Raw genomic sequence first — 25,556 nt, forward strand, 5'->3', positions numbered from 1 at the left:
ATGGTAGAGGAGGCAGGGCATTCCTGTCGCTACCTAGGTACTTAGTAGGCATGTATTAAATAAGCAACGATAAGACACGCGATAATAACAATCGGAGGATAAGATCTTCTTCTTCCCCTTCCCACCTTCGATGATGATCTTAATGCCTCTAATTTGATCTTTTTTTTCTCTTGATTTAATCTTTGGTTTAAACCTCGGGGCTCTCCCGTCCTCTCCTTCCCTTCCTCCTTATTCGACAATTGACCGTTGTGCGTCTTGTTCGAGTAGCTGCGAGATCTTGCCTTTGATCCGATCAATTGCTTTGCCGCAGTGGTCTCTGTTGATTTATCTACTTCTTGATTCTCCGAGTGTACTGATCTCGGTTGCGACTGTCGCGTGATTCGACCGATACCTGTCGTCCCAGTCCTCAAATTCGGTTCACGACCGGATTTCAATCGACACCCACCTTCCCACCTCCACGGTGGCTTCCATCCTATATAGGGCGTCGCCCATTGATCCGGCTCTCAAACCCGGTTCGCCTGAAGACCGCGAGTTTCCCTACGACTCTCCGTCCGAAACCTCTGCTACGCGTCAGCCCTCCAACGGATCGATACCCTATTCTACCACACTGCCGGATATAAAAAGCGTGACCAAGTTCGATAGTGATTATCATAGCTCGACCTCTGTCAGCACTTCACTTCCCGGACTGGCAGCTTTGGCTTCTGTCGCTTCAGCACCAACCTCTAATCTCCGGTACGTGAGGGCATACAAGACAAACTGGATTACCAGCCCAGGTGGTTCTACAGACCATCGCGCTTGCGTAATCTTGAAATATCAGTGATATGGCAGTAACCTGGCCCCTCTTCCGTGCATAAGCTGTATCAGAGAGAGGCTATAGGCTGCGAGCTCACCAGATTGGCAAATTGCCAATGGCCAATGGCCAATATGCCAGCCTGTCCATGTTCAACCTGCTAACCCGTATCTAGATCCTCGAGCGATGCCAGTATGAGCATGGCCAATATGACCTATACCTCACCCGCCGCAACGACCGGAGGGAGCCCTGTAAGAAATCCGCTTATCTCGGGTCTTGGCACCTGGACCGTGCACCCGCTTTTTCCCTTTCCTTATCGACTCAAAATCATCTTATCATTCTATCTTCTCCATCTTCCTCACCTTCCACCATGGCCACTACATTGACTGACGGCAATCGTACCCAATTACAGCCCGTTTGCCAAAATTGCGGCACCTCTACTACTCCGTTGTGGCGACGTGACGAACAAGGTTCGGTCCTCTGCAACGCCTGTGGACTGTTCTTGAAACTTCATGGCCGTCCACGTCCGATAAGCTTGAAAACCGATGTGATCAAGAGTCGCAATCGCGTTAAGACCGGCCAAGGCCCAAAACGCAAGGTGAGTTTGCGATCAAAAATTTCGCTCTCCAGCCTCTATCTGGCCCTAGATAAGATATGTGCTGATACGAGATTGTGAACCTAGTCTGGCGGCCCTGTCGATACCAATGGTCTTCCATCTAGATCAGAGGCCGGAACTCCTCCTCTCGGTGGACATGGATACCGTCGCGCATCGCGAAAGATGTCCCCGGGCCATTCGGATCGCTCGAACTCCCCCGTATCGCGGACCGAGACACCTGGGTTTGGCTCAATGCACGCGCACAACTCGAATATCGCACCTCAGCACATGTTCGATAGTGTTACCCTGGGCGATAGCATGAACTCATCTAGTAGCATCCCCTCGCGACAGATACGCCAACCTTCCCCGTCAGCAGTCGACCGCCAACTCGACTCCCCCCACACCTTCGAAAGCCTCCTGGCCCTCAACACATCCCTCAAAACCCGTGTCAGCGAACTGGAATTCGTCAACGAGCTCTTCCGCGGCCGTGTGACAGAACTCGAACAGAGCGACGCCAGCGCGCGCCGGTCGGAAATGATCGTGCGAGACTCAGAGGTCCGCCTTCGTCGATCTCTCGAGGACTCACAGCGCCGCGAAGATGAGCTCAAGCGTCGCGTCAGCGATCTTGAGCGTCAATTTGGAACCAGCAGCGCCGGCGATGTCGAGTCCGGCGAGCCATCTGCCAAGAAGATTCGCCTTTCAGACATGGTGGAAACCAGTGAAGAATCCCACACCAAGTCGCAATCTCCCAAGAGCGTGTAGCTTGGTCGCGCCATCCTCAACCCTACCTCAGCTTCAGTTATCCATCCCTCGACCAATGTGTTTCGTACGCGTATACCGTAGCTTGTTGACTTTCTGACTTTCTACGCTGTCTCTCGGTTACGGGTGTCATCCCGATTCCTTTCTGATCTTTTTTGATACCCTTCACCCCTTCATGGCTCCGTTGTCATCACTGGCTTGGAGCTTTAACAAAAAAAGCTCATACTTCGAATGGTTTCAATTCTTGTTTTTCTCTTTTTTTTTCTCTTTTCCCTACGTCTGGATGTTTTGCAAACCCTCTCTTGTTATAATTTGCTGTTTTGCCTGCCCTGCGTTGTACGAATTTCCCTATGCTTCTAATACAATATTATTCATATTCCTCTTCTACTGGTTGGGAGGATGTAAGATTGATATATTTTGTAGCTGTGATGTTTAGTTGGTGTTGATCTCGGCCTCTGGTCCCAACAATCTGTGTCTCCAACGCGGTGTTCAACTTGCGCTACCTGGACGTATATATCCGATCGTCGCTAGCATTGTATAAGAGCACAGACACGAAGGCATTGAATAAGCTTGATATTAACCTACAGTAGAGGCAAGACAAGAAATCGAAGCTGACACACGAATGAGGGAGAACGATGTTATAAAATTCGCCAGACGCAAAGAAGAAATTCTATAAGTCAAGAGAAAATATGCATCGTGGGTATATCTAGTACCAGGACCAGACATGTAACATGCCATCAAATGCACTCTATACAAAGAAAATCATGACAAAACGAAAAGATATCAAAAAAAAACGAGAAAAAGAAAGATATAGAGAAAATCGAACGAGATAAGGCATGAGCCAGTCATATAGCTATAAACAATGAAGAAAGCTCACGCAAGCCGGTGACCAGCCTTCATGTTCATGGCATTATGAATCGAGCGCTCGCGGAAGATACTCCACAGGCAGACGGCAATACCGAAGATACCGGAGACGAAAGTCATGAAATAAGCCGAGCGGTAGCAGCCCAGACCATCGGGACAATCCCTATCGCCGTCCTTTCCGACAACAGAGTGACCATCGTAGATGCTTCCGTAGAGAATGTTGAAGATATTACCACTGAACACGGGGGCGAGGGTCATGACGCCCCAGTTCTGGGATAAGCCACCAATACCAAAAGTGTGAGCGGTAAGGGAAGGGAAGACGCCGAAGAGGAAACCGTAGGCGATGCCGGTCATACCCGAGACGACAACCAGGCTGTTTGGGTTTGAGATTGATGTACCAGCCAGTTGGGTCAGGGTGAAGACAACGGCGGAGATGAAAAGACACCAGAAGCGGGACATGCCGAGTTTCTTGACTAGCAGGTCTGAGCCGATGCCGCTGAAGAGGCGGCCGAGGAAGTTGCCGAAGGAGAGAATTGAAACGTGCATTACTTGGCGGTGTTGGATGAAGGTGTCTGTGGCGCTGTCGTCGTAGTAGAGCCATAGGGCTTTGACGCTGTTGCCGATGTTGTTGATTGTCATCAGGCCAATTCCGGAGAGGAGTGCCATTGTCAGGAATAGTTGCCAGAATTCGACGCGCTTCAGCATTGCTAGGCCTCTAATGTCAAGGTGGTGTGATTCGTCCGCTACTTCGTCTAGGAAGTCATCGTCCAGAGTGTCGAATGATGGGCGGGGGTGGTCATTCTTTGAGACTAGGGATGATGTCTCGTCGTCATGGCCGAGCGATCTGCTGTGATTTGAGACGTTTGATTGGGAACGAGCGTGCGCGGGATGCTGCCCGTGCTCGAACGCAGTCGAGCCATGTAAACCAGAGTCTTCAACATCTTCTGGCACAGATCGGAGATCCGTGGGATGGTGTAGCCTGTTAGACTCGGATGCATTGTGAGGGACAGCTGAGTAGGGCTCCGAGGCGAGTATTCGCAGGAATGGAATTGAGGCGAAGGACAAGATCGAGGTACCAAGGGCCAAGAGTAATAGGAATCGGCCGGTATCATCCTTGAAAATGAGCGTGGATACATTGGACCAGAACAGAGCACTCAAGCCAAAGGCGGCCAGCGGGAAAGCAGTAGCTGTGCCGCGGTGATCGGGGAAGTTGGATGCCGCTGATATATTTGGTTAACCCTAGCCCCAGCATATGTTCCATCAAACTTACCTGTCTTGATAGCACCACCAAAAGCAGCGCAGCCACCCATGCCAGTTAGGAAAGTAAATAGGCATAGGAAAATGATCGGCATGGATCCCTCGCCATGGTCATATGCTGCTAAGATCAGCGCTGTCAAGTATACCGGCAGTAGTAGGGCATACCTAAATAGATCGGGAAATATCCCAGTCCCAAACAGATCGAACCGACCAGCGTGACCAGTCTGGGGCCCCGCGCATCAGTTAATAGGCCCATGGGGATTCCCATGGCATACATGCCCAAGTTTCCGGCAACACCCTAGAGCTTATTAGAACACTGTCCACGCGACCCCTCTAGCACCACTCACAACCAAGTTGCTCTCCGTCGAGGAAAGCTTCATCCTTTGGGCGAATTGCGGCGCCCATGCGGAGTATGCATACTATCATACTGTTAACTTTAATCATCCTGGAAGGGGATAAGATCGGAGATATCACGCACATTTGTTCCACATGACAGGGCGACCAGCGTCCCCGCAATAACAGAAATAGTCCGGGCAGTTTTATGGAGCGACATTCTCTCGATTGTAAGGTATACGGTATGTCCTCCCAAGTGTTTCCCAGTACGCGTGGGGCCGGAGATCGGAGGTCGGAGGTCGGAGTGTGGTAACGATTAGGATAGATAAGAGGGTTACGGGGAGGACATTGGAGGACAAGAGAAAAGAAACAGAGGCTCAAGGAGAAAGAGCGAGAGAGTGTGTGAGGGAGCACGAAAGGAAAGAAAGGAACGAATGGATCTTGTAAAAGAACCGAAACGGAAATCGGAGGCCAACTGGACTTTTCAGGAGCGTCGTAATCGGGCCTGGGGGGGACCCGTTAGGTAAGGAATCTGGAGATCACCTGTGGACACTTGACCCGCGTCGGAACGTCAGATGTGCTAAGAGAGGATAACTGGGAGAGTTGACAATGGCAACGGCAATGGCAATGGCAAGGATATATAGAAAGGAAGTTCGGCATAGACGGGAGAACAGTCTAGATAACAGCTGCATATGCACCTCAGTATCTTGAAATATTGCGAAACCAGCTCCTCCTATACGTCACCACCCTAGTTGATCACCACTCGACGGTAAAATCTCCAAAGCACTCAGTCGATAAGAGTATCTCGGTCCTTTTAGGGCTGTGTCAAGTCCCAATCACATTCCAAGCCCTGGAGTTCTTACTGTAGTTGTTTCCAAGGTTGTCCCGGACGCTGCTTACATAACATGACGAAGGCGGCCCCGGGACACTGCCTAACCAGGTGACCATCTCCAACTGCTCCTCTCCACACTTCACGCACTTGCATCTGCGTACATACACAACCTGAAACAATTCCACCGGGCTGGTAGAACTGATACCGACAATTCCCAACATGGGTGCCCTCCTTTCTCTGCCACTTTTGGCCGTGCCGAGTGTTGGGACAGTATGTTGTCGCTTATCGCAATGAACCCTGCAGCCTGACTGACTTGCCTTTCTTAACCAGCTCGTGACAATCGGAACATCATGCTGTGGAGCAGCGACGTGCTCGATGGTGTGCAGCGCCTGTGGGAAGTTTCAAAACAGGTACTTATCAGCGACGGCCTAATGCAGAGATTCCGGACTAACCAGCAAAACAGTATGGCGACGAGAATTGCCTATGCCTTCATCCTCTTGATCAACTCGATAATTTCCTGGATTATGCTCACGCCATGGGCGCTGAAGAAATTGCAACACTTGACCCTCGACTGGATGGAGATTCGATGCGACGGGAAGGAATGTCACGGTTGGGTTGCGGTTCATCGCATCAACTTTGCTCTCGGTCTCTTCCACTTGATCTTCGCCCTCTTGCTCCTCGGCGTCAAAAGCTCGAAAGACAGTCGCGCCTCCCTTCAAAATGGATACTGGGGTCCGAAGATCATTCTCTGGATGGCGTTCGTCGTTATGTCGTTCTTCATCCCCGAGCCCTTTTTCTTCGTCTACGGCAACTATATCGCCTTCTTCTGCGCCATGCTCTTCCTCCTTCTGGGCTTGATCCTACTGGTGGACCTTGCGCACTCTTGGGCCGAATTGTGTCTGCAGAAGATTGAGGACAGCGATTCCCGTGTGTGGCGTGGTCTGCTTATCGGTTCGACCCTGGGCATGTACCTGGCATCCTTTGTCATGACCATTCTGATGTATATCTTTTTCGCCAATAGCGGATGTTCTATGAACCAAGCTGCTATCACCGTAAGTTTATCCGCTCTCCGCCTCTGACACAAAACTGACTCTTGCAGGTCAACTTGGTTGTCTTCCTGATCATCTCCTTCATCTCGGTCCAACCGGCAGTTCAGGAGTCTAACTCTCGTGCGGGATTAGCTCAGGCTGCGATGGTCACTGTCTACTGTACTTATCTCACCATGTCTGCCGTTTCGATGGAGCCTGATGACAACAACTGCAACCCCCTCATCCGGTCTCGCGGAACCAGGACTGCCACTATTGTGATCGGAGCCATCGTCACCATGGCCACAATTGCATACACCACCACTCGCGCTGCCACACAAGGGATCGCGCTGGGATCCAAGGGTGGCCACAGCTACATCCAGCTGGGTCCAGATGACAATGAACACGGATTGGTTACCCAGCAACCCAATGCCCGTCGTGAGATGCGCGCCGAAGCCCTCCGGGCCGCCGTTGAAAGTGGTAGTCTGCCTGCCAGTGCTCTGGATGACAGCGACGATGAGGACGAGTATGAGACCGCCAAAGATGATGAGCGTGGATCCACCCAGTATAACTACTCCCTCTTCCACATTATCTTTTTCCTGGCCACAACTTGGGTGGCCACATTGCTGGTCCAGGGACTGTCACTCGAGACTACCGGTGACTTTGCTCCAGTTGGTCGCACATACTGGGCTAGCTGGGTGAAGATCGTGAGCTCCTGGGTCTGCTATGCTATCTACTTGTGGACCCTGGTTGCGCCTGTTCTTCTGCCGGATCGCTTTGGTGTTTACTAGATATGTCTATGACGTGATTGAACTGGCGTTTAGAGCGAAACTTGATGCCTTTGGTTGTTTTTAGTTGTTTTGTCTATAGCTGTAATAGCAAATATGTCAGTGATACGCAAACGTTGAATGTAAATATAGACAGGCAGACAACTTGAACCGAGCCTCGGAGACGTCAGTCATATCTTATCAAGTCTTGGCAAACCCACGCGTAAAGTGCGACGCGCCCAACCCACCACAGTCACCATGTAATGAGCATGGCGACCATCCAGGCCATCGAGGCTCGCTCGGTATGACTCTTGATCACTGCTCTACTGGAATTTTCTAACCACCGCGTTTGCCAGGTCCATCAAATCCAATCCGGTCAGGTCATCATTGACCTATGCTCCGTCGCCAAAGAGCTCATCGAAAACAGTCTCGATGCTGGTGCAACCTCAATAGGTGGGCGATATCAACAGGGAGGATATGGCTAGAAGCTGTACTCTAACGCTATGAGTTCGACAGAGGTTCGATTCAAGAATAATGGATTGGATCTAATCGAAGTGCAGGACAACGGCAGCGGAATCGCACCGGAGAACTATGAGAACGTTGGTGAGTCTATCCTTCACAGTTTGCAGCTTGTATTTCTGCTAATACTTTCATGCTATTGCTGCATAGCCCTGAAACACTATACCTCAAAACTATCCACCTACGATGACCTCGCTAGTCTAAACACGTTCGGTTTCCGCGGCGAGGCGATATCCTCGCTGTGCGCCCTATCCGACTTCCACATCATAACCGCGCAGGCGCAGCAAGTTCCACGCGCGAGCCGACTTGATTTCGAGCAATCCGGAAAGCTGCGAAAACCGCAGATCGTCGCTGGGCAGAAAGGAACAACATCATCCGTTGAAGGCATTTTCAAGAGACTCCCAGTGCGCCGACGCGAACTAGAGAAGAATATCAAACGGGAATATGGCAAGGTGTTGAATCTGCTTCATGCCTATGCTTGCATTAGCACCGGGGTCAAGTTCAGCGTTAAGAATACGGTTGGCAAGACGCGGAACGTAGTGGTCTTTTCTACAAATGGAAATGCAACTACGAGAGAAAATATCGCCAATGTTTACGGTGCCAAGACGCTTTCGGCGCTCATTGCGCTGGATCTGGATTTGGAGTATGAGCCTTCGACTGCCATGAAGCGGGCTGGAGATGCAGACGGGCTGAATAAAATCCAGGTTCAGGGTCATATCTCGAAGCCGGTCTTTGGGGAGGGACGGCAGACGCCTGATCGACAGATGTTCTTTGTTAATACGCGCCCCTGTGGTCTGCCGCAGATTGCAAAGGCTTTTAATGAAGTTTACAAGTCTTTCAACGTTTCCCAGTCGCCGTTTGTCTTTGCTGATTTCAAAATGGACACGGATGCTTATGATGTTAATGTCTCGCCTGATAAGCGCATGATTTTGCTACATGACGCGGGGGCGTTGATTGAGTCTCTAAAGAAGTGTCTTGCGCAATTATTTGAAGCTACAGATCAGACGGTGCCGCAGTCGCAGATCAAGTCCAAGACTTTTGCAAAGCAACAGCCGTTGGCATCACTTCCTGGATTCATCACTGCTCGACAGCTCAGTAAAAGTGTTGAAGCGGACAGCTCCAGTCCAAGTCAGAGCAGAGATAGTCCAGCGGGAACACCTGTTGCTAGTCAGCAGAGCGCAACCAATCGTTTTATGAGCTCAAAAGAAGGCATGGAAAGCCCATCAAAAGCAACACCTTCTCCAGCGTCGTCTTTGAGAATGCCACGAGCTGCATCGAAGCCTTCTCAGGCTGCGACTCCAATCCCGTCTGCGAATGAGCCGGAATCGACCATCGGTGAAACTGACAACGAAGAGGCTCCCTCTCAGATAGAAGAAGAACAAGATGAGCAAACACAAGAAGATCCATCCTCCCAATTATCAGCTTTGGATGAGACTCCTAGTCGCCGACGCGGCGACTCAGAAGAAACACCAAATGTCGTTCAGAATGCCTTTGATAGGATGCGACCTCGACGAATGCCTGCTGAAATGGCTACTATAACTATTGGCAATCGAACTGTCACTTCCATGGTTGGCAGTGGTCTACCACGAAAGCGGGCATCTGAAGATCCACCTCCCCTGAGAGAAACACCGCGGCGAAAGAGGCTCTCTCATACTCCATCACGGCCTAATATCTTCGGAAAGCACATGCAGGCATTTGCTGCGCCAGGATCACAGGCGGAAGAGGACGATGAGGAGGAGGACGAAGAAGAAGAAGCAGACGAGGAAGTTGACGACGCAGATGTTCTCGAAGAAGAGGAAGAAGAAGAAGCTGCGAGTGAGGCTGAGCCGATGGAGGAAGATGAAGAAGGCGAGATCGAGCTTGAGCAGACGCAAGAGACTCGACATGGCGATGAAGAACCCGAGGCCGAGCCATCTAAAAACGCCGAGTATATTACCGAACAAGATCCGCCGGAGTCGGAAGAAAAGATAACAGAACCCAACAGAGATGGCACCGACGCGAACGAAAATCTCAATGAAGCCGAGAAAAAATCACGGGAAGAGGCCGTTGTCCAACGCTTGATCCACGAAGCCGAAGAATCCGCCGTTTCGTCTCAAGACAACGCCAGTCGTGCAAATAGGATGAATAAGGGCGCCGCACATCGTGATGCCACTATTCACCTCGCCAGCACAGTCGATGGATCCGTCTCAAAACTCCAGTCCCAAATCGCAGCACTGCGCGAGGGTCTGCAAAAGCGTGCCAGGCCAACGGACCAAGAAGCTTCCGACTTTGACGAGCAAACAGCCGAAGACCGACTGTCCCTCACTGTGAGCAAGAAAGACTTCGCCCAGATGCGCATCATTGGTCAGTTCAATCTCGGATTTATAATCGCCGTGCGTCCCGCCAAAGATGGCGAAGAACTCTTCATCATCGACCAACATGCTTCAGATGAGAAGTTCAACTTTGAACGACTACAATCTGAAACCGTTGTACAGAACCAACGTCTTGTTCGCCCGCAACGCCTCGACCTCACCGCCGTTGAGGAGGAAGTTGTTCTTGAAAACCGAGCGGCACTCGAGAAAAACGGGTTTGTGGTGACTGTCGACGAAAGCGGCGACGAGCCCATCGGCCGTCGCTGTCAATTAGTCTCTTTGCCCCTCAGCAAGGAAGTCGTTTTCGGTATAAGGGATCTGGAAGAGCTCATTGTTCTATTGTCCGAGTCTGTTTCGCATGAAGTCTCCGTCCCGCGACCGAGCAAAGTGCGCAAGATGTTTGCTATGCGTGCCTGTCGATCTAGTATTATGATCGGTAAAACTTTGACGGGGCGGCAGATGGAGCGTGTCGTGAGGAATATGGGGACTATTGATAAACCGTGGAATTGTCCGCATGGAAGACCGACGATGCGGCATTTGATGAGTCTTGGACAGTGGGATGGATGGAACGAGTTCGAGGATGAGGATGAGGATGAGAATCAAGGGTTGGACCCTTGGAAGCAGTACTTGGAGGCTGCAGAGGAAGAAGAGAATGACGAGGAAGAGGAGGAAGAAGAAGAAGAAGAAGTGGCATAGCGAAACCAGATACTGTGTGATATAAATGTGTAATAGTATGAACAGTCAAATCCAAAACACAAATGAACAGATCAAAAGACCAATCACCACCATCGCAACCAACTCCAGGCCGGCCGCTCCACCTTCTTTGCATTCCCATTCCCATTCACAACACCATCCGCGCCCCCGTTAACAGCACTATCACCATGTCCCTCAAACGCACCGTCCTCATCACTCTCCAGATCCATATCCTCCTCCGACCCCCGATCCGAATCTGATTCACTCCCGCTCCCACTCCCTCGTCTGCGTCCCTCCACAGAATCCATCATATCCTCCAACGCCAACAGATCTCGCTCAATCAGCTCCGCCCAGTTTTGCACATCCCCAATCTCCTTCAACCCATCCCTCGTCTCATCCGCAAAGCCCAGCCACTGCGCATTCTGCCGCGCCAGCCGCTGCGTATTCTCTGCTAGTTCGGCTTGTTGTCGGTCCAGGGCCACGGCGTTGGATTGAATATTGCTTGCTCGATCCCGGAGTGGTGCTTCTAGGTTTGTGCCCACTGAGTGTAATGTTGCTGTGAAGGCTGCTAGGGCTTCTTTTTGGTGTTGGTCTGTTGTTGGACTTGGGGTTTGCTCTGAATTTGGGGTTTGCGAGAGGGGGTGAGAGTGATTCAGGGTCTGGTCCGTCATTTCGGAATTATTTATGGGGGCTTGGTATACTATTTGGATACTGTAATGGTTTGTAGATGGATTGTTGGATCTTGGTTGCGATTAAGCTTGAACCCCACCTGCCATGTGGTTGGTCTGTGCGTTCCCGTGTGGGTCTGCGTTGCTGTTGACCCTCGGAGATATATGGTGTGGAGGGGAGTCGGTTAGATGGGGCTGAGCCTGGTAGTGTGGGTAGATGACAGCCTAGACAGCCTCGCCAGGTACACGAGCAGTGAGTTGCGTCATTCAACGTTACCACATGGACATAGGAGACTACCAGCTAAAACATTGGAAGAATTGCAAAAGAAAAGAAGGAAGCTATTTGAGTATTCAGTTCGATACACTCATATGCCAACACTCTCCTAAAGTTTACATGATTTGGCTGACACCACGAGGATTTACAAAAAGAAATATATTCCCGAAGCCTGAATAGTCAAGGAGATCATGATTGCGGCCAGCACAATCACTTACAAGACCAACTCAAGCTACAAAGGAAAGTCAATGATAGATCTGCCGAGTGATGCAGGACTCCAAAGATGGAAAGCTTTGGAGCCTGTGCCAGCAATTCAGCAGTCTTCTCGCCCTCGTGCCCACAGAGAATAGCTACCCGTCTCCCAGTCCCACAGCCCATCACTTTCACGGGTCGAGACTTCAGACTGACCCCGGGCTTGCAGAGTAGAGATCACGCTCACCTCTACCAGCAATGTTTGCCCATACCCACTGGCAAGCCTTGGCGTGGGCGGTTCAATCCTCCCATCTCTAGCGTTTCCGAGACCCTTGTTGTGGCAACAGAGGACTGCATACTCGGCATCGTTTCGGTGAGAAATCTATGTTTCGGGAAATGGGAGCAGTCCTGAGCAGACTGAGTGAAGAAGAAGGTTAGCTTGAGGGGAGACAAGACTTACGTTGAGCTTGGATGAGGAAGAAGGAAGGAGGAAGGAGGGAAGAGAGAAGAGAGAAGAGAGAAGAGAGAAGAGGGAAGAGGGAAGAGGAAGGATGAGAAGGAGAAGAGAAAGAGAAAGAGAAAAAGAGAGGGAGGGATTTTTACATAGGTTGGGGGAGAGCTGGCGACTTCCTGATTGGGACACATCATGGGAGCGCCAGCACCTGTCGCAGTTGCCCAAGTCAACGTGACTCTCCTCAAGGGAACTGACAATGGCAACTCTTTGTCTTGCTGCCTAATCCACCATCCTACAGAAGCTGAACTGAGGCTATCACTGCAGACAATGCTATCAATATATACGATGCCAGTGTCTTCCTGCACTTCCTACAACGCCAATTAACAAAGAAACCCGCTTCGGTTTTTGCAATGGACTGGAATTATTTGACATTTCGCCACTTACTCTACGATTGAAACAATCTCAAGCTGCGAACCAGCTTATCCGACTAACAAGGAAGACATGACAGCCAGCCCCGACTTGGTCTCACCTTACAGAAGAACTCGGATGCTACAAAGGTCGATGAGACAGCCTCTCGTGTGCCATTGCAATTCCATAATTGATCTTGAATCCGGCAGTTATGTTTGTCTAAGCTAAATAGTAGGCAAATCTACATAGCCATGCTTATATGCAGTGAAGCTCCAAATTGCTTCAGTCCCAGAACTCATGGTTTGCAGCGGTTGCTAAGAGAAAAGAGCACCATTGGGCAACTCTTGATCACACTTTAAACTCCACAAACCAAGGTCGTGTCAAAACTCTTATAGATTGCGGCGCTTGCGGTTCTTCTGGGGCTCTGGGAGGTATCTCGATACCACGGTGAGTCCACCAGCAACCATGATCATCAGGATCCAGATGGCATAACCTCCCACGGCTTGGGTTCTCGCACCCAGAGCAAAGAGAGAGGTAAAGAGAGCAGGACAAAAGGCCCTGAGGGCGCTGACGTTAGTCAAGGCGAGGGCGTTGATCGTACCCAAGATCTTTGGTGAGGGTGCACTATCGTTGACAGCGAGTTGGATTGCCGTGAAACTCATGCTGACTCCGCAGCCGATGACTAGCACTAGCGGCACAAAGACCCAGAAGACCTTGACAGACGCCTCGGTCCCCATCCTCAGGAGGACATTGCCAAATGGAATGCACAGGAAGAAGAACGGATACGCTGTGGCACAGAGACGGATGACCCCGTTCGTGCCGATCTTTCGCTGGAGCGGTGGGAACACGAGGAGGAGCCAGGCAGCTTGGGCGGCGCCGCTCAAACCCATCATCAGCGAGATTTGAAGTGGCGTGAAGCCGTAGCCTCCTAGCCTCGCGGGCGTAAACCAGAAGACGGGGATAACGGCGGTATATGCAAATGCGAGGACCATGATGTGGCCATAGGTATAGATGACCATGCCCACGCCCGGGGATTTCAAAAGCTCCCAGGTAGACAATTCGGCTCTGTGCACTGGCACGTCGGATGCTGTCTCCTCCTCGCCGTCCGTAGTATCTGGGTCTTTCTGTAATGTCTCTTCAATAAAGAAGGCACTAGAAATGGCAGCCGTTAATCCCACTAGTGCCACTACCAAGCTGGAAAGCGCGTAGGGGTAGTTTTGGAAGAATCGGACGGATCCAAAGATACCAGGGTATTGACGTCCAGGATCGGCGAGGGCGCCACCCAGCAGAGGCCCAAGGAAGATACCCAAGTTTCCACTGAAGGCGAACCAGCTGAAAGCTTGGGCCTGGGTCTTTGGTGAGCTGTGCTCGGCGATCATGGTACGGATAGTGACAATGGTGCCAGCAAAGACACCGGCAATACATCTGAACAAGGCCATTTGGGGAATGGTCTTTGCCGTGCCAAAGAGACCTGTAGCCAGGGCCACGCCGAACAAGGAGAAGACTAGGACTGGCTTCCGCCCGAAGCGATCAGCTGCTCGACCCCAGAATATCATTACAATGGCTTGCGTGAGAGAGAACAATGACTCAATAAGACCGCTGTAGAAGCCTACGTCTGTGTCTGCAACACCACCGTTGCTTTGAATCATTTGGTTGACGTAGGGGAAAATAGAGAAAAAGGCCAGCGGCTCTATGATTCGGGCGTAGCAGAGTAGCAGGATTTGGACCTTGGGCAATGGCTTTCCCTCATCATCATCTTCGTCAATGCTTTCGCCATCGGATAAGTTGGTTTGAGTGTTTGAACCCAAGAGGGCGGTAGTCTCGTCTACTTGATTGTTCTGGGCGATTCCGTCCGCCGAGTTAGGTCGGGAAGTCACAGCATGTCCGCTATTCTCTGCCATGATGTCGACCAGTTCTGGACGAGCAAGTGATATTGAGATATAGACCAAGAGGATATAGCTCAGCTTCGTGGAGCATATATATGATGATGTGTTCGTCCCCTTGAAGTTGTGGAGATTATCCCGAATTGCGTATATCAAGACCGAGGCCTGGTTTATGAGGCATCTGTCTTGGCATTCTCTCATGTAATCAGAATCGAAGTCTATAGTAGCGCAGAGGTTTGATTTCATAAGGCATCTTTCACTTATGTTGCAAAGACCAGACTCAAACAATCTCATTGATCTAGATATAAAATGCTTCCCAGTCTAAACCAACCCATTTAGATATCTCTATTTGGCCAAGCATCTGAAGGAAAATGGGATCTTGTATCACGTGCAACGGCTGACATCCGTCCCCAAAAGGCTTAGCGTTCATGTTGGTATATCGCAATACAGCCTCAAATATTCCCCCGTCAGCAACTCCGGCCGCAGATGAGAGTCTTATGGTAATAAACCCAATTTAACCCTGTCGAGTATACCCAGTATATCCACTCTGATTCAACATCTCGAGATCCGCCGCATCTCCCTTGTTACGGATCCCGGAGAGAAGCTTGCTCGGGTGGAACACATTGAACAGCATGCAGCAAATAAGCATCAAAGCCGCATCAAACACGTAGATGAAGACCTCTTTACTTTGAAGATACCCATCCGTGCCCTGAACATATTCGGCCACTCGGTAAACAGATCGGATCATGACCAAAGTGCTTGCAATGTAGAGGATCTTCATGTAACGACTCCACGGGATCGTGCTATCGCCTACAGCGTGCATAGGTGTTTTAAGCATTCGACGGTGAAAAACGAGGGAGACGACGATAAAAAACCCGAAGAATACAATTTGCACAAAGAGTCCGACCACGATCATGTTGTTTCCAAGATTGACCTTGGACTTGTCTTTTGCTGTTGCAAGCAGTCCACCACCTACGTTCGATTAGCTATTTTGTCACTTAGATATGAAGGCAAGGCGATAAAGTTACCTCCACTCTGGATAAAGAACGAGAGAACATCTCCTGTCACGAAAATCTTGGTCAACCAGCTCGGTCGGACCAGTGAGCAGGAGGCTCCATTCAACAGACGAATGATACGTCCGAGAATCATGTATATAGAAGCGGCGAAGAATGCGGGAGCTAGTAGAAGCATCAAGCTCTGTGCGATGTATGGCTTCGTTGTCCAATTCGGGGTTTGTTTGGCACTTAAGTACCTAGCGACGTACCCAAGAGCCTCGACTTCAGATGAATAGAGTTTGTTAGCATCATAGAGATTAAACGTAGGAAAAAGAAAGATAGTCGTACAGAGACCACCAAGAACGAATGGTATAAAGTACCATGATCTATTCCGAGCCAATTGCCAGATGTGTAGAGCGGAACTGAGGGCAAAAATGGCTGCAAAAGGCACCGCTGCTCCGGCAGATGGGTTATAGTGGTATAACTTGAATCCTTCAGACATTTCGAAAGTTCTGTTCGCTAAAGCAGTAAACAACGAGAGTTGGTAAATTGATAAATAAAGGACAACACGAGGTAGCGCTGGTTCAGAAAATGAGAGCGAAATCAAAGATTTAAGCAGAGATGCAGGTCAAGGACTCCTATAAGCTCTACTTGTCAGAAAACTCGTCTGTTTCATCTTGCAACTCACTTTCTTTGGTCGAGCAACGATCTTGAGCTAGTTTGACTGGACACCAGGGAGTCCCCACGGAAATGCATCAGCTCCACTAGAAGAATGATTAGTGGAAATCGGTCAAGACTAACTCCATTCAAGGTAAGAATACGATGGGTCAAAAGGTTACGAAAGGCTCAAACTAGGAGCCTCTAGCCCTCTAAGAATATTGATCCATACTATAGATTTCAGTTTGAAGCAACTTTCATCCAATCATATGTCGTTTCGTGGTCCTGCAAGTGGAATATTTTACGAGTACGAACGCTAGTCCCAAAGGGGCATTGCTCTACTGGCTGCCCTGGGACACTCTGCGTCTGTTTTTCCCGCAGCCTTTCCTAACATAGAGTTCAAAACGAGATACGGTAGTATCAATATATGGGAGAGTATGGGTACACGTACTCTTGAATTAGGCTGCGACAATGCCCCTTTAATGATCTGTCTATAAATGCTTCTTAGTACCCACGAGGTTTCGACAAGACTCTCACACCGAAATATTCTTCTTTCAAGCATTATCTGCTCAAAATGCAGTGGACCCTATATTACTATACCCCCTCAGCCCCAGCCGCTGGCATCTTCGTGGGGCTAATGGGGGTGAGCACTTTGCTCCATTTTTATCAACTCCTGCGCACACGCACTTGGTTTATGATTCCATTCGTGATTGGAACGATCAGTGAGTTCAGATATCATATCAGATTCTCTTCTTGGGCCAGGCTTTTCTAATTTATACTTCGTCTCTAGTGGAAACTGTCGGTTATATTGGCCGTCTGCTATCATCGACTGAGTCACCCAACTACACCACGGGCCCTTACATTATGCAAAGTGCCCTTATTTTGATCGCCCCGGCGTTCCTTGCAGCGAGCATATACATGACTCTCGGGCGGATCATCTTCATGCTAGATGGGGAGAAAATTTCTCTAATTCCACTCAAATGGTTAACCAAGATCTTTGTTGCGGGTGATGTGCTATCCTTCTTGATGCAAGCCTCGGGTGCGTCTTCTCTACTATGATAAATTATTTTGATTCGAAACTTACCAAGCCCTAGGTGCCGGAATCATGGTCAAGGATACAGATAATCCCTCTACGGGCGAACGGATCATTATTGGTGGTCTTTTCGTGCAAATTATCTTCTTCGGCTTCTTCGTCGTCAGCGCTCTTGTCTTCCAACTTCGCGTCAAAAAACAGCCTACTGCACGGTCTGGCGAACTTTCGAGCCTATGGCACCGCCATTTGACCGCTCTCTATATCGCCAGTGGGTTGATCCTAGTTCGTTCGATTGTTCGTGTTGTAGAGTATCTACAGGGATATGATGGATACCTCATGAAGCAGGAAGTCTTCATCTACGTGTTTGATGCTTTGTTGATGTTTGTGGTGATGATGGTCCTTCATATCATTCATCCCAGTGAGGTGAATTGCATCATTGGCCGTGGGACGCGATACTCTGACAAAGTCATCATAACCCGCGACTTTGTCCCAGAGTCTGCGTTGGAGATGAGAGATAGTGAAGCATAGAAGCAAAGGCTAGTTTATTACGACACTCACGTATTCATACCCAATGCTTTCGGCAAAATGTCTAATATATCATGTTAATTGCCATTAAGTCGAAATTGTCTATTCTATTCCCCATACGTTGGCGTGATATTGCTGTGAGATGTAGTGTCCCAGCAAGTTGTATTATCAGTTTACCCGAAATGAAGGTTAAAGACGCCGTGGAATTTCTTTGTTCATGGATTAGATGAAGTCCAAACTAAAGATACCAATACTATCAGACTTATAGTCGGTGTGTCAAGATACCATCCGCGAATGTTGCAATAAACAGTCTCAGTTCATCAATAATATCTCTGCCACTGCCAGTCAAATGAGAGCGGCTTAACAAAGATACTATGTAAGGATTTTGAAGGCCCGACTCGACACGAAGTCTCCTATAACCAAGTGGTTATGACTTGGATCATTTCGTTCAACTCAATTTCCCAGGAAAGCCCCTCGCGGCACAAGTCTTCAACTCGATGTATCTTTACGAAAAGCACGAATTTATTATTAAATTAATATCCCAAGAAGAAAAACTTGAAACAGAAGAAGCAATGGGATTACTAATGGTTTGTAGCCAGACGCAAGAACTCGGATGCACTTCATCTTCATCAAATGGTGTGTTGCGATGATATATCAGCTTGCAGACAGTAATTCATAGATCGGCCCGTGCTGGAAAGCCATCGGACACAACTTCGCCCGAGGAGAGTTTCCAACCTGGGCATTCACTGATGACTGAAGGTGATCTGGAAATGCGGCGGCAAGTAAAGATGAAATCTTTTCTGTGAAAATGAGATATAATAACATATGACCAAACAAATCAGACTCCTTTCCATTGCTAATAACAAGAGCCCAGAGACTGTAACCTTACCCCGGTGAATTTCCGAATGAGCGTTCAAGTTATTTGAGCAAGGAATTGGCAATGAGCCCCCAAAGAGGATTGTCCATCTGCAAGATGCTGGAAACTTTTAACAGAGGGGATACTGAGGAAAACGGTTTGCAATATGGGCAGCGAACCGTCTTGTATCAATACCGAGAACGGGCGAGAAACACGAATACGAAGCCGAAGTATAAAACGAAGCCGAGATCTGATTGGGTTCCCACCAATGGCCGTAGGACACGGTCGCAAAGACAGCATGACCCAATTAATTTCAGTGACCAGCTACTGTATAAGTGAGCTGTAGGCATAACCTTACATCCCATAACAGAGGGACTTTAATAATCGACCAACAAGCATCGCTCCCTATTGATATCAGGCTTACATCTCAGCAATACGTACGTGGAATTTTACTCAATTTAGATACGTTGCGCAACTGTCTGCTGAAACAAATAACTGATTGCTTCACTCTCCCAGAGCATACTCAACTGGCCATTGAATATAGAGCAGCCAGCTAGGGGGAGTAGATGATAAACCTCTTCTAGAACGATACGGCCCCAAGCTCCCACACACCAGTTCTCACGACTTATGTGCAAAAGCCCACAGAAATGAGCAAGCAATACAAGAGCAAATGGCTCCCGACTAATAAGAGCATTTATGAACTCTTTCGGCGCTCGGATTGCCCACCCACCAACAAGGGTCATTGATGTCGGCAGGGCCAAACTAAAGGTTGCGAGTTCTCGTAACTCTTTGATCAATGGCTGATAGACGGTAGTTTTATGATGCGTCGACTGCTGACCGAATTGAATGTTTAATTCGTCCAGAGAATTAAAGGCCTTCAAGATATCAGGCGGGAATACTATTTTCGGTGGTGTTATGTCAAACAGCGGTGCAAAGTCACTCTGCTTTATGAACTGGAACTCCTCACTGAGGACAGTCTGCATCCCGCGTGCCAGAGTGAAGATCTCAAGAAGCGTGTCGAAGCTAGGGCCGACTTCATTTCCCGGGATGAGGGCGGCTCCTAGACCAAAGACCACGACTAGACCTGCAAATGCCACCATCGCTTTAGCATTGGACTGGTCAATGTTGAGAAGCTGGGCTGAGAACACTGATAGCGCACGGCTTTTGTGGGATAGCGCGACTCCTAGCCATTTGGCCTGCTCGGGTTCACGAATGTGTGATAGATGGAGGGCGGACACGGCCAGGATCCCATGCATTAGGAATGGTGCTCGCAGGCCCTCTTGTAATACGGCCATCTCCCAAACTTTCCGCGTTTCTTCGTTACGAGCGAGAAGTTCATGTGTCTGCATCATCCACTGGATCACCAGCTCTAGCTGTTCCATGTTTAGTGAAGAGGAAACTGATGATCCCTCTGCGGCCCCGGGGATGTTCAAGATACTCGAGGCATCAAACATGGAGGTTGGCAGAGCCTCATGGGACTGACTCGCAGACGATCTTTTTCGTCTCGGTCGAGACTGATGTTCAGCGAAGAAATAGGGCCCTTCGGCGTTGTAGACACATTCATCATGTCGATGTTCACAATTTTTACAAAATGGCCGTTGCTCGTCACACTGTGATCACAATTAGGACACCTGTACACTGGTATGGTCAAGACAGGTGGAATACCTTTACTCTTCTTCTCTTACAATTGGAACAACCTGTATTGAAATCCATCAGCTGAATCACAAGAAATCCATGACGATGATTCTTACCGTGTCTGGATTTGTTGTGAGAGCGTCGCGTAAGCATCTTGGCCGGGCTATGCTCTGGACAAGAGACACAGAATAATTGACAAGAGGCTCAATTCGAGATTTTTTTTGGCGTCAATAGACGATATGAGGCAGCAAGAATTCACTTCACTTCTCGTGGGCCAATGACAAGTTACGAGTCCGAATGCGATTACGAATCCGAGTCTTGGCTTTGGTCTTTGATGCCAGGCAGTTTTTTATATTCTGCTAATCCTCGAGATTATAGACGCTCTCTGCATTGGATCCTACTCCAAACCTCACTGGTTCCTCACCTATTCCTCACTTATTCCTCACCTCGTTCTCAGTCACTACACATCACTTGCATTGGCCTACTCATTACTGACTCATTAGCTCAGTTCGACCTTCCATTATATTCCTTACTCCATTGGCCACACTCACGAGTCAAGCCACGCTCGCTTCTCAGTACATCGTTTCCACAACCAACATTTCAACCTCTGCAATATCAGGGGACCCCAGCCCAAGCGCAAACGGCGGGATGACGCTACCCCAGACAAGAGAAGCAGCGACCCTGCTTATCTGAGCAGTGATCTGACTTGCCGCCTGAACGCAACACATCTTGTTATTCTCGCTAATCTGAACGCAAGACACAGACAAGAACAAGTCTGCGCCAGACAAAGATATCACGCAGGCATGGGCGCCACTCGCAACCACGGTTCAGGGGGACACAATGGAAAATGGATTGCACACCCTGCTCATGTGCGTCTCTCGGACGAGCTGGCAGATATCGCTCTGGAGAATATGTCGATGCGTTGCCTGGCAACGATGTTCCCATGAAACTTGGACCGGCGCGGACACGTCAAACCGCATAGTGCCTAATAGATCTATACAGGCGGATTAGTCTGGTCGGGAGTGTGGTCAAGTTATAATAAACGAAAGTTTTCCAAAGAATTGGAGAGATGGCCGTAGTTCGTTTCAAAGCAAACAGGGTCTTGCCTTTCAACATATTACCTTATCAGGTAGGGCTGAACTTGTTTCTTCGAAAAGCCAGCAATGTAGATTGGGTGTGACTTTGGTCATATATCGCATGATAACGAAAATGTGCAGCTAAATAGTGTAAAGAGGATGAGGCTCACGTTATAGATCACGTCGAGCAACGTATCTCTATCATTAGAGGTCATAGGGGTCTGACCCTGTACAGATCTCCTCAAAACATAAGACAGGTACAGCCGCATAACATACCAGCACAGAACAGAGACTCTGACGAGCGACTTACCAACCGTCCAGATATCAATTTGTGATCCAAGTCGCCAGTCAGTCTTTGCATAATAAGCCATGACAGGGGCCTCGGTTGACTCGCCGATTTCGTGCATGATCGACATCCCATCAGCCATCTCGCGTCGATCGCGTATTCATATGAGGAATACGGGGCTCTGTGCTTATTACGCGAACTTCCCAATGGATATCAGCCCTGGTCACCGTCGCACTTGATTGGCTAGAATTCCTGCCCGGCTTCATGTATACGCATGATTTAGACCTACGCGATAAATAACAGATAGTAATATTGACTCAAATAGAAATTTCTACACTTCTTTGGCATTTGCATGACATCACATGCCGAGGCTCAGTTGATCTGTTCATGTTCGAGGGAAGTTCAACATTGTTCACTACCCTAGAGTAGTACAGTATGTCCTCATGTGAAGAGTGGATCTGATCGACAAGACGGGCTCAGCTATGAAAACCCCCAATGTGCCCCTTGATTGAGACGGAAGGTTGAGAAATATTTCGGCATTTGCTATAATATCATAAGAGCAATTTCACATGCAATAATATCATGAGAAACGGAAACATTATCTTCAGCATCCTTAACCGTCGCTTATGATCTGAGTCAACCCAGCGAGACAGGAAAGAACTTCGCGTCCACCATGTCCAAATCAGAGACGTTGGAGATCTCCGATGTCAACGAAGCAGCCGCAGCACCTGTCAAGCCGACATTATGGCAACGCTTCAAGGCGCACATGAAAAGATTCTGGTGGGCATATATAATTGGGTTCTGTTGCGCAGTGCTAGTAATTATTCTGCCCATGTAAAATCGTCAGCCTGGATAGTGCAAGTTCTGTGCTAATGCTGATCTATGCAGTTTCTATGTCGGGATTCCCAACTTCGCCAATGATTATATCAACAAATACGAGTATGACTATGACGGTCTCCGAATCACAAATCCTCGGCCCACTGCCTTTCATGTTCAGCAATCGAAAAGTCTGAGTATGGGGGGGGATTTAGCGGAAGCGGTCATTTGACTGCATTCAATGCCACTATTCGCACTAAAGATCCCAATGAGGTCTTTGCGGTGTTCCCGGTACCAGAGATTCAATTTAGTAACGGGGCCAGCTTGGATATTGATCAGGATTTGCATCTTTCTTGTGTGGAGTGCTTGTCATCGCTGGCTACTTCAGCTGCATCGAGCAAGAACTCGTCTTTGCTGATTACTGGTACACCAGATCTCAAATTTGGTGGCCTCCCAACTGCTCATTTGAATATTGATAAGACCATGAATGTGGCTGGTGAGACTTCCTTCATTTTAGTCTAGAAAACGAGCTAATGAGTTTGGTCAGGATATAATGTTACAGGTAAGCACTGATACAGAGCCATCCATGGATTCCACTGAGCGATCTAATGCCAACATCCACAGAATTTATCAACACTGATGGCGCTTTCAATGTCACCAGAGTGGATATTCTCGATGAACCAGTGGACGGATTCAATTTCAATGCCACCATCACGGTACGGAATCCGAGTCCCTACATCGTAGAACTGGTAAGTTCTCTTCTATCATCTGCAACCCCAGGGATACTGAACGTCTTAGGGACATGTGACATTCAATCTGTCTATGGGCGGCTCAGACTTGGGCTACGTTGATCTTCCCTATCTATTCTTGGACAAGAATGGCACGACTACGGAAGTGCTTGGCTCAATAGATACGTCGATGTTGATTCACGAGGCCGTATTGGGTGATGATGACTTTGGAATGGTGACGATTGATGTCAAGGGAAACAGCTGCGACTTTAATGGACAGGATATTCCCTACTTTGCGGCAGCAATTAAGGCGGTCTCTGCGTCTGCCAGGCTTGATCTGCTGAAATATGCATCGAGTCTGTTCTCTGAATCATAAATGCGTTGGTGAGGGAATACAAGCTTGATTTACCAATACAATAATACGGAAGCCGAATGGATGTTACTGAAATCACTATAACTACGATATGGACATGTTCAGAAGGAAATAGTTATATCTTTGCTATTTGATGATCACGTTTGAAAGGGCGAAGTAACAAACGAAAGGCAATACACGTGAGAGGAATGCGCAGAAAGCAGCATCCAGAAAAGAAAAGGAATATAAAAAGCCAACCTGCAACACGTTAATCCTCAAAAATCAGTAAGTCTCACCCAGACATTCGTTCCTGCAATTAATGCGTCCACACTCCATATTTGAGCATTTGACACGCGCACACAGAGCGCCGGGGCGTGAACACTTTCCGAGACAGCCTGTTCCCAGGTTCTCCGTACTTCCAGTGCGACGATGCTTCTCCCATTCGTCAAATGTTCCAGGAGGCATCAAGCCCTTGAGCTCGAGTCTAAGCATCAAATACAGAACCCACCATCGACAGCTCTGTTTCGGAAGAGCCCGGGCCTGTTCAATGACTTTATGGCCATACTGTGCTGGGAATCGAACTAGGAAGTCTTTCGTGTCAATTCCCCAGCTACTATATCTCTTGTCTATTTCAATCTCGGTCTCACGGTCGCCGAGCTTGCCGGTACAGTGAAGCCAGGTGCATCGCTCTGCGCCTGGGTTGCGCATCATCATCATCCAGTGGATGGGATCGTCGGGGGATCGGCGCTTGCAAATAGTCAGGTAGAGGTCAAGATGCCCGAGGTCAACATACCGCGCCATGGTTTTCTTTCTTTCTTTTTTATTCAAGTCTGCAGGAAGCGGACAAAGATGGAAAGAGACGATTGCTCTTGTGATTGAGTCGATGATCGTGGCAATGACTGCATCCATATATGGAGACTTGGTAGCTTTTGTACCTGGGGAATCTCCATATTGCCATCTCATAAAGAGACAAAGGACGCAAACAATCGCTTTGATAAGTAGTCCTCGCGCCAAAAGAAGTTGGTCTAAGCCGAGTCAAAAATAGTACTCTCGCCGAAACAGATGAAAGATATCAACAATGGGCTTTGTAGCTCTTGTTGCTTTCTTTCACGATAGATATAGCATCATTTCATGAAGGGCAGCGACAAATACAAATACCTTCAAGTTCCACTCATTCTCACTACCAAATACAATCAGCCACTATCATTCACCCACACTCCCAAGCACTCACCCAGCATGCCAACCGAAATCACCAACGCCACGGGTGCCGAGCTGACCTATCTCGCACACCACGCTATCTTCCAGGACATCCTGTACAGAGAACTAAAGACTATCAGAGAGGGAAATATCACCACTCCAGGTCGTCGCATAGAGGCCCTTGATGTAATTGCTGGTCTCATTGAAGAGGTACCTATCATACAACGAAATGGGTTTAACATGCAGAGGAATATGCCGCAGTGTCTAACAGTAACAGAAAAGCCCGCAGAATACTTTGCTATTCGGTTCTCCTTGTTCGAGCAAGCGATGGACTTTTTGGTTGATGATTTAATCGGTATTCGCCATGACCTTCGCACCGAGCGAGATGGCGAAATGAACCACCACTATAGGGTTTTGAGAAGGGTGAAGGAGCTAATTTAGATTGTTACAACTGACTTGACTTCGTTTTCTTTATATCTCCAGATCAGGATCGAAGTGACAGAGTTCTCCAGGCCAAGGAGCGTCAACTACCTTCAACGTTTCCGCATATAACATCAGGGCTCCTAATGTATACAATCTAGGTCTACGCAGTAAGTACAGCAACAGCATCCGAAGCGAATCTCAAAAACACTCCGAATCTGCTCAGTTCCTCAGATCATAACCTGCAGAACTGGCAAACGAGCAGTTGGAAGTTCAGTATGATAATACACAAAGAAGATATCGATAGATGTAACAG

At 48.7% G+C, this 25,556-nt stretch overlaps 12 protein-coding genes across 12 annotated transcripts; 6 read left to right on the forward strand and 6 right to left on the reverse strand.

Annotated features, from left to right (window-relative positions):
- Positions 1 to 1,160: 1,160 nt before the first annotated feature.
- N7511_001608 (putative GATA transcription factor (AreB)) lies at positions 1,161 to 2,147 on the forward strand (the record flags this gene model as incomplete). Its single annotated transcript, XM_057124033.1, has 2 exons — positions 1,161 to 1,388; positions 1,473 to 2,147. The coding sequence occupies 2 exons, from the start codon at positions 1,161 to 1,163 to the stop codon at positions 2,145 to 2,147; spliced, it is 903 nt and encodes a 300-aa protein (XP_056989766.1).
- An 870-nt stretch (positions 2,148 to 3,017) lies between these two features.
- On the reverse strand, positions 3,018 to 4,818 carry N7511_001609 (uncharacterized protein; the record flags this gene model as incomplete). The annotated part of the gene is made up of 5 exons (XM_057124034.1): positions 3,018 to 4,228; positions 4,279 to 4,383; positions 4,431 to 4,563; positions 4,613 to 4,684; positions 4,744 to 4,818. 5 exons carry the CDS (start codon positions 4,816 to 4,818, stop codon positions 3,018 to 3,020), a joined length of 1,596 nt encoding a protein of 531 aa, XP_056989767.1.
- Positions 4,819 to 5,649: 831 nt separating this feature from the next.
- N7511_001610 (serine incorporator domain-containing protein) lies at positions 5,650 to 7,246 on the forward strand (the record flags this gene model as incomplete). The annotated part of the gene is made up of 4 exons (XM_057124035.1): positions 5,650 to 5,700; positions 5,761 to 5,840; positions 5,894 to 6,482; positions 6,530 to 7,246. The coding sequence occupies 4 exons, from the start codon at positions 5,650 to 5,652 to the stop codon at positions 7,244 to 7,246; spliced, it is 1,437 nt and encodes a 478-aa protein (XP_056989768.1).
- A 239-nt stretch (positions 7,247 to 7,485) lies between these two features.
- On the forward strand, positions 7,486 to 10,788 carry N7511_001611 (ATP-binding mismatch repair protein PMS1; the record flags this gene model as incomplete). Its single annotated transcript, XM_057124036.1, has 4 exons — positions 7,486 to 7,524; positions 7,579 to 7,675; positions 7,739 to 7,825; positions 7,892 to 10,788. 4 exons carry the CDS (start codon positions 7,486 to 7,488, stop codon positions 10,786 to 10,788), a joined length of 3,120 nt encoding a protein of 1,039 aa, XP_056989769.1.
- Positions 10,789 to 10,871: 83 nt separating this feature from the next.
- N7511_001612 (uncharacterized protein) lies at positions 10,872 to 11,456 on the reverse strand (the record flags this gene model as incomplete). Its single annotated transcript, XM_057124037.1, has 1 exon — positions 10,872 to 11,456. The coding sequence occupies one exon, from the start codon at positions 11,454 to 11,456 to the stop codon at positions 10,872 to 10,874; it is 585 nt and encodes a 194-aa protein (XP_056989770.1).
- Positions 11,457 to 13,170: 1,714 nt separating this feature from the next.
- Positions 13,171 to 14,682, reverse strand: N7511_001613 (MFS transporter; the record flags this gene model as incomplete). The annotated part of the gene is made up of 1 exon (XM_057124038.1): positions 13,171 to 14,682. One exon carries the CDS (start codon positions 14,680 to 14,682, stop codon positions 13,171 to 13,173), a length of 1,512 nt encoding a protein of 503 aa, XP_056989771.1.
- Positions 14,683 to 15,178: 496 nt separating this feature from the next.
- On the reverse strand, positions 15,179 to 16,161 carry N7511_001614 (RTA1 domain-containing protein; the record flags this gene model as incomplete). Its single annotated transcript, XM_057124039.1, has 3 exons — positions 15,179 to 15,636; positions 15,693 to 15,941; positions 16,008 to 16,161. 3 exons carry the CDS (start codon positions 16,159 to 16,161, stop codon positions 15,179 to 15,181), a joined length of 861 nt encoding a protein of 286 aa, XP_056989772.1.
- A 729-nt stretch (positions 16,162 to 16,890) lies between these two features.
- On the forward strand, positions 16,891 to 17,877 carry N7511_001615 (RTA1 domain-containing protein; the record flags this gene model as incomplete). The annotated part of the gene is made up of 3 exons (XM_057124040.1): positions 16,891 to 17,038; positions 17,107 to 17,355; positions 17,411 to 17,877. The coding sequence occupies 3 exons, from the start codon at positions 16,891 to 16,893 to the stop codon at positions 17,875 to 17,877; spliced, it is 864 nt and encodes a 287-aa protein (XP_056989773.1).
- Positions 17,878 to 19,188: 1,311 nt separating this feature from the next.
- N7511_001616 (Zn(II)2Cys6 transcription factor domain-containing protein) lies at positions 19,189 to 20,518 on the reverse strand (the record flags this gene model as incomplete). Its single annotated transcript, XM_057124041.1, has 2 exons — positions 19,189 to 20,340; positions 20,396 to 20,518. 2 exons carry the CDS (start codon positions 20,516 to 20,518, stop codon positions 19,189 to 19,191), a joined length of 1,275 nt encoding a protein of 424 aa, XP_056989774.1.
- Positions 20,519 to 22,400: 1,882 nt separating this feature from the next.
- N7511_001617 (DUF3712 domain-containing protein) lies at positions 22,401 to 23,647 on the forward strand (the record flags this gene model as incomplete). Its single annotated transcript, XM_057124042.1, is given in 5 exon segments — positions 22,401 to 22,544; positions 22,584 to 22,718; positions 22,736 to 23,039; positions 23,168 to 23,292; positions 23,342 to 23,647. 5 exon segments carry the CDS (start codon positions 22,401 to 22,403, stop codon positions 23,645 to 23,647), a joined length of 1,014 nt encoding a protein of 337 aa, XP_056989775.1.
- A 258-nt stretch (positions 23,648 to 23,905) lies between these two features.
- Positions 23,906 to 24,424, reverse strand: N7511_001618 (uncharacterized protein; the record flags this gene model as incomplete). Its single annotated transcript, XM_057124043.1, has 1 exon — positions 23,906 to 24,424. The coding sequence occupies one exon, from the start codon at positions 24,422 to 24,424 to the stop codon at positions 23,906 to 23,908; it is 519 nt and encodes a 172-aa protein (XP_056989776.1).
- Positions 24,425 to 24,859: 435 nt separating this feature from the next.
- On the forward strand, positions 24,860 to 25,261 carry N7511_001619 (uncharacterized protein; the record flags this gene model as incomplete). The annotated part of the gene is made up of 1 exon (XM_057124044.1): positions 24,860 to 25,261. The coding sequence occupies one exon, from the start codon at positions 24,860 to 24,862 to the stop codon at positions 25,259 to 25,261; it is 402 nt and encodes a 133-aa protein (XP_056989777.1).
- Between the last annotated feature and the right edge of the window lie 295 nt (positions 25,262 to 25,556).

Source organism: Penicillium nucicola (assembly GCF_028828085.1).
Source record: "Penicillium nucicola strain IBT 29836 chromosome Unknown utg000001l, whole genome shotgun sequence".
Taxonomy (NCBI): domain Eukaryota; kingdom Fungi; phylum Ascomycota; class Eurotiomycetes; order Eurotiales; family Aspergillaceae; genus Penicillium; species Penicillium nucicola.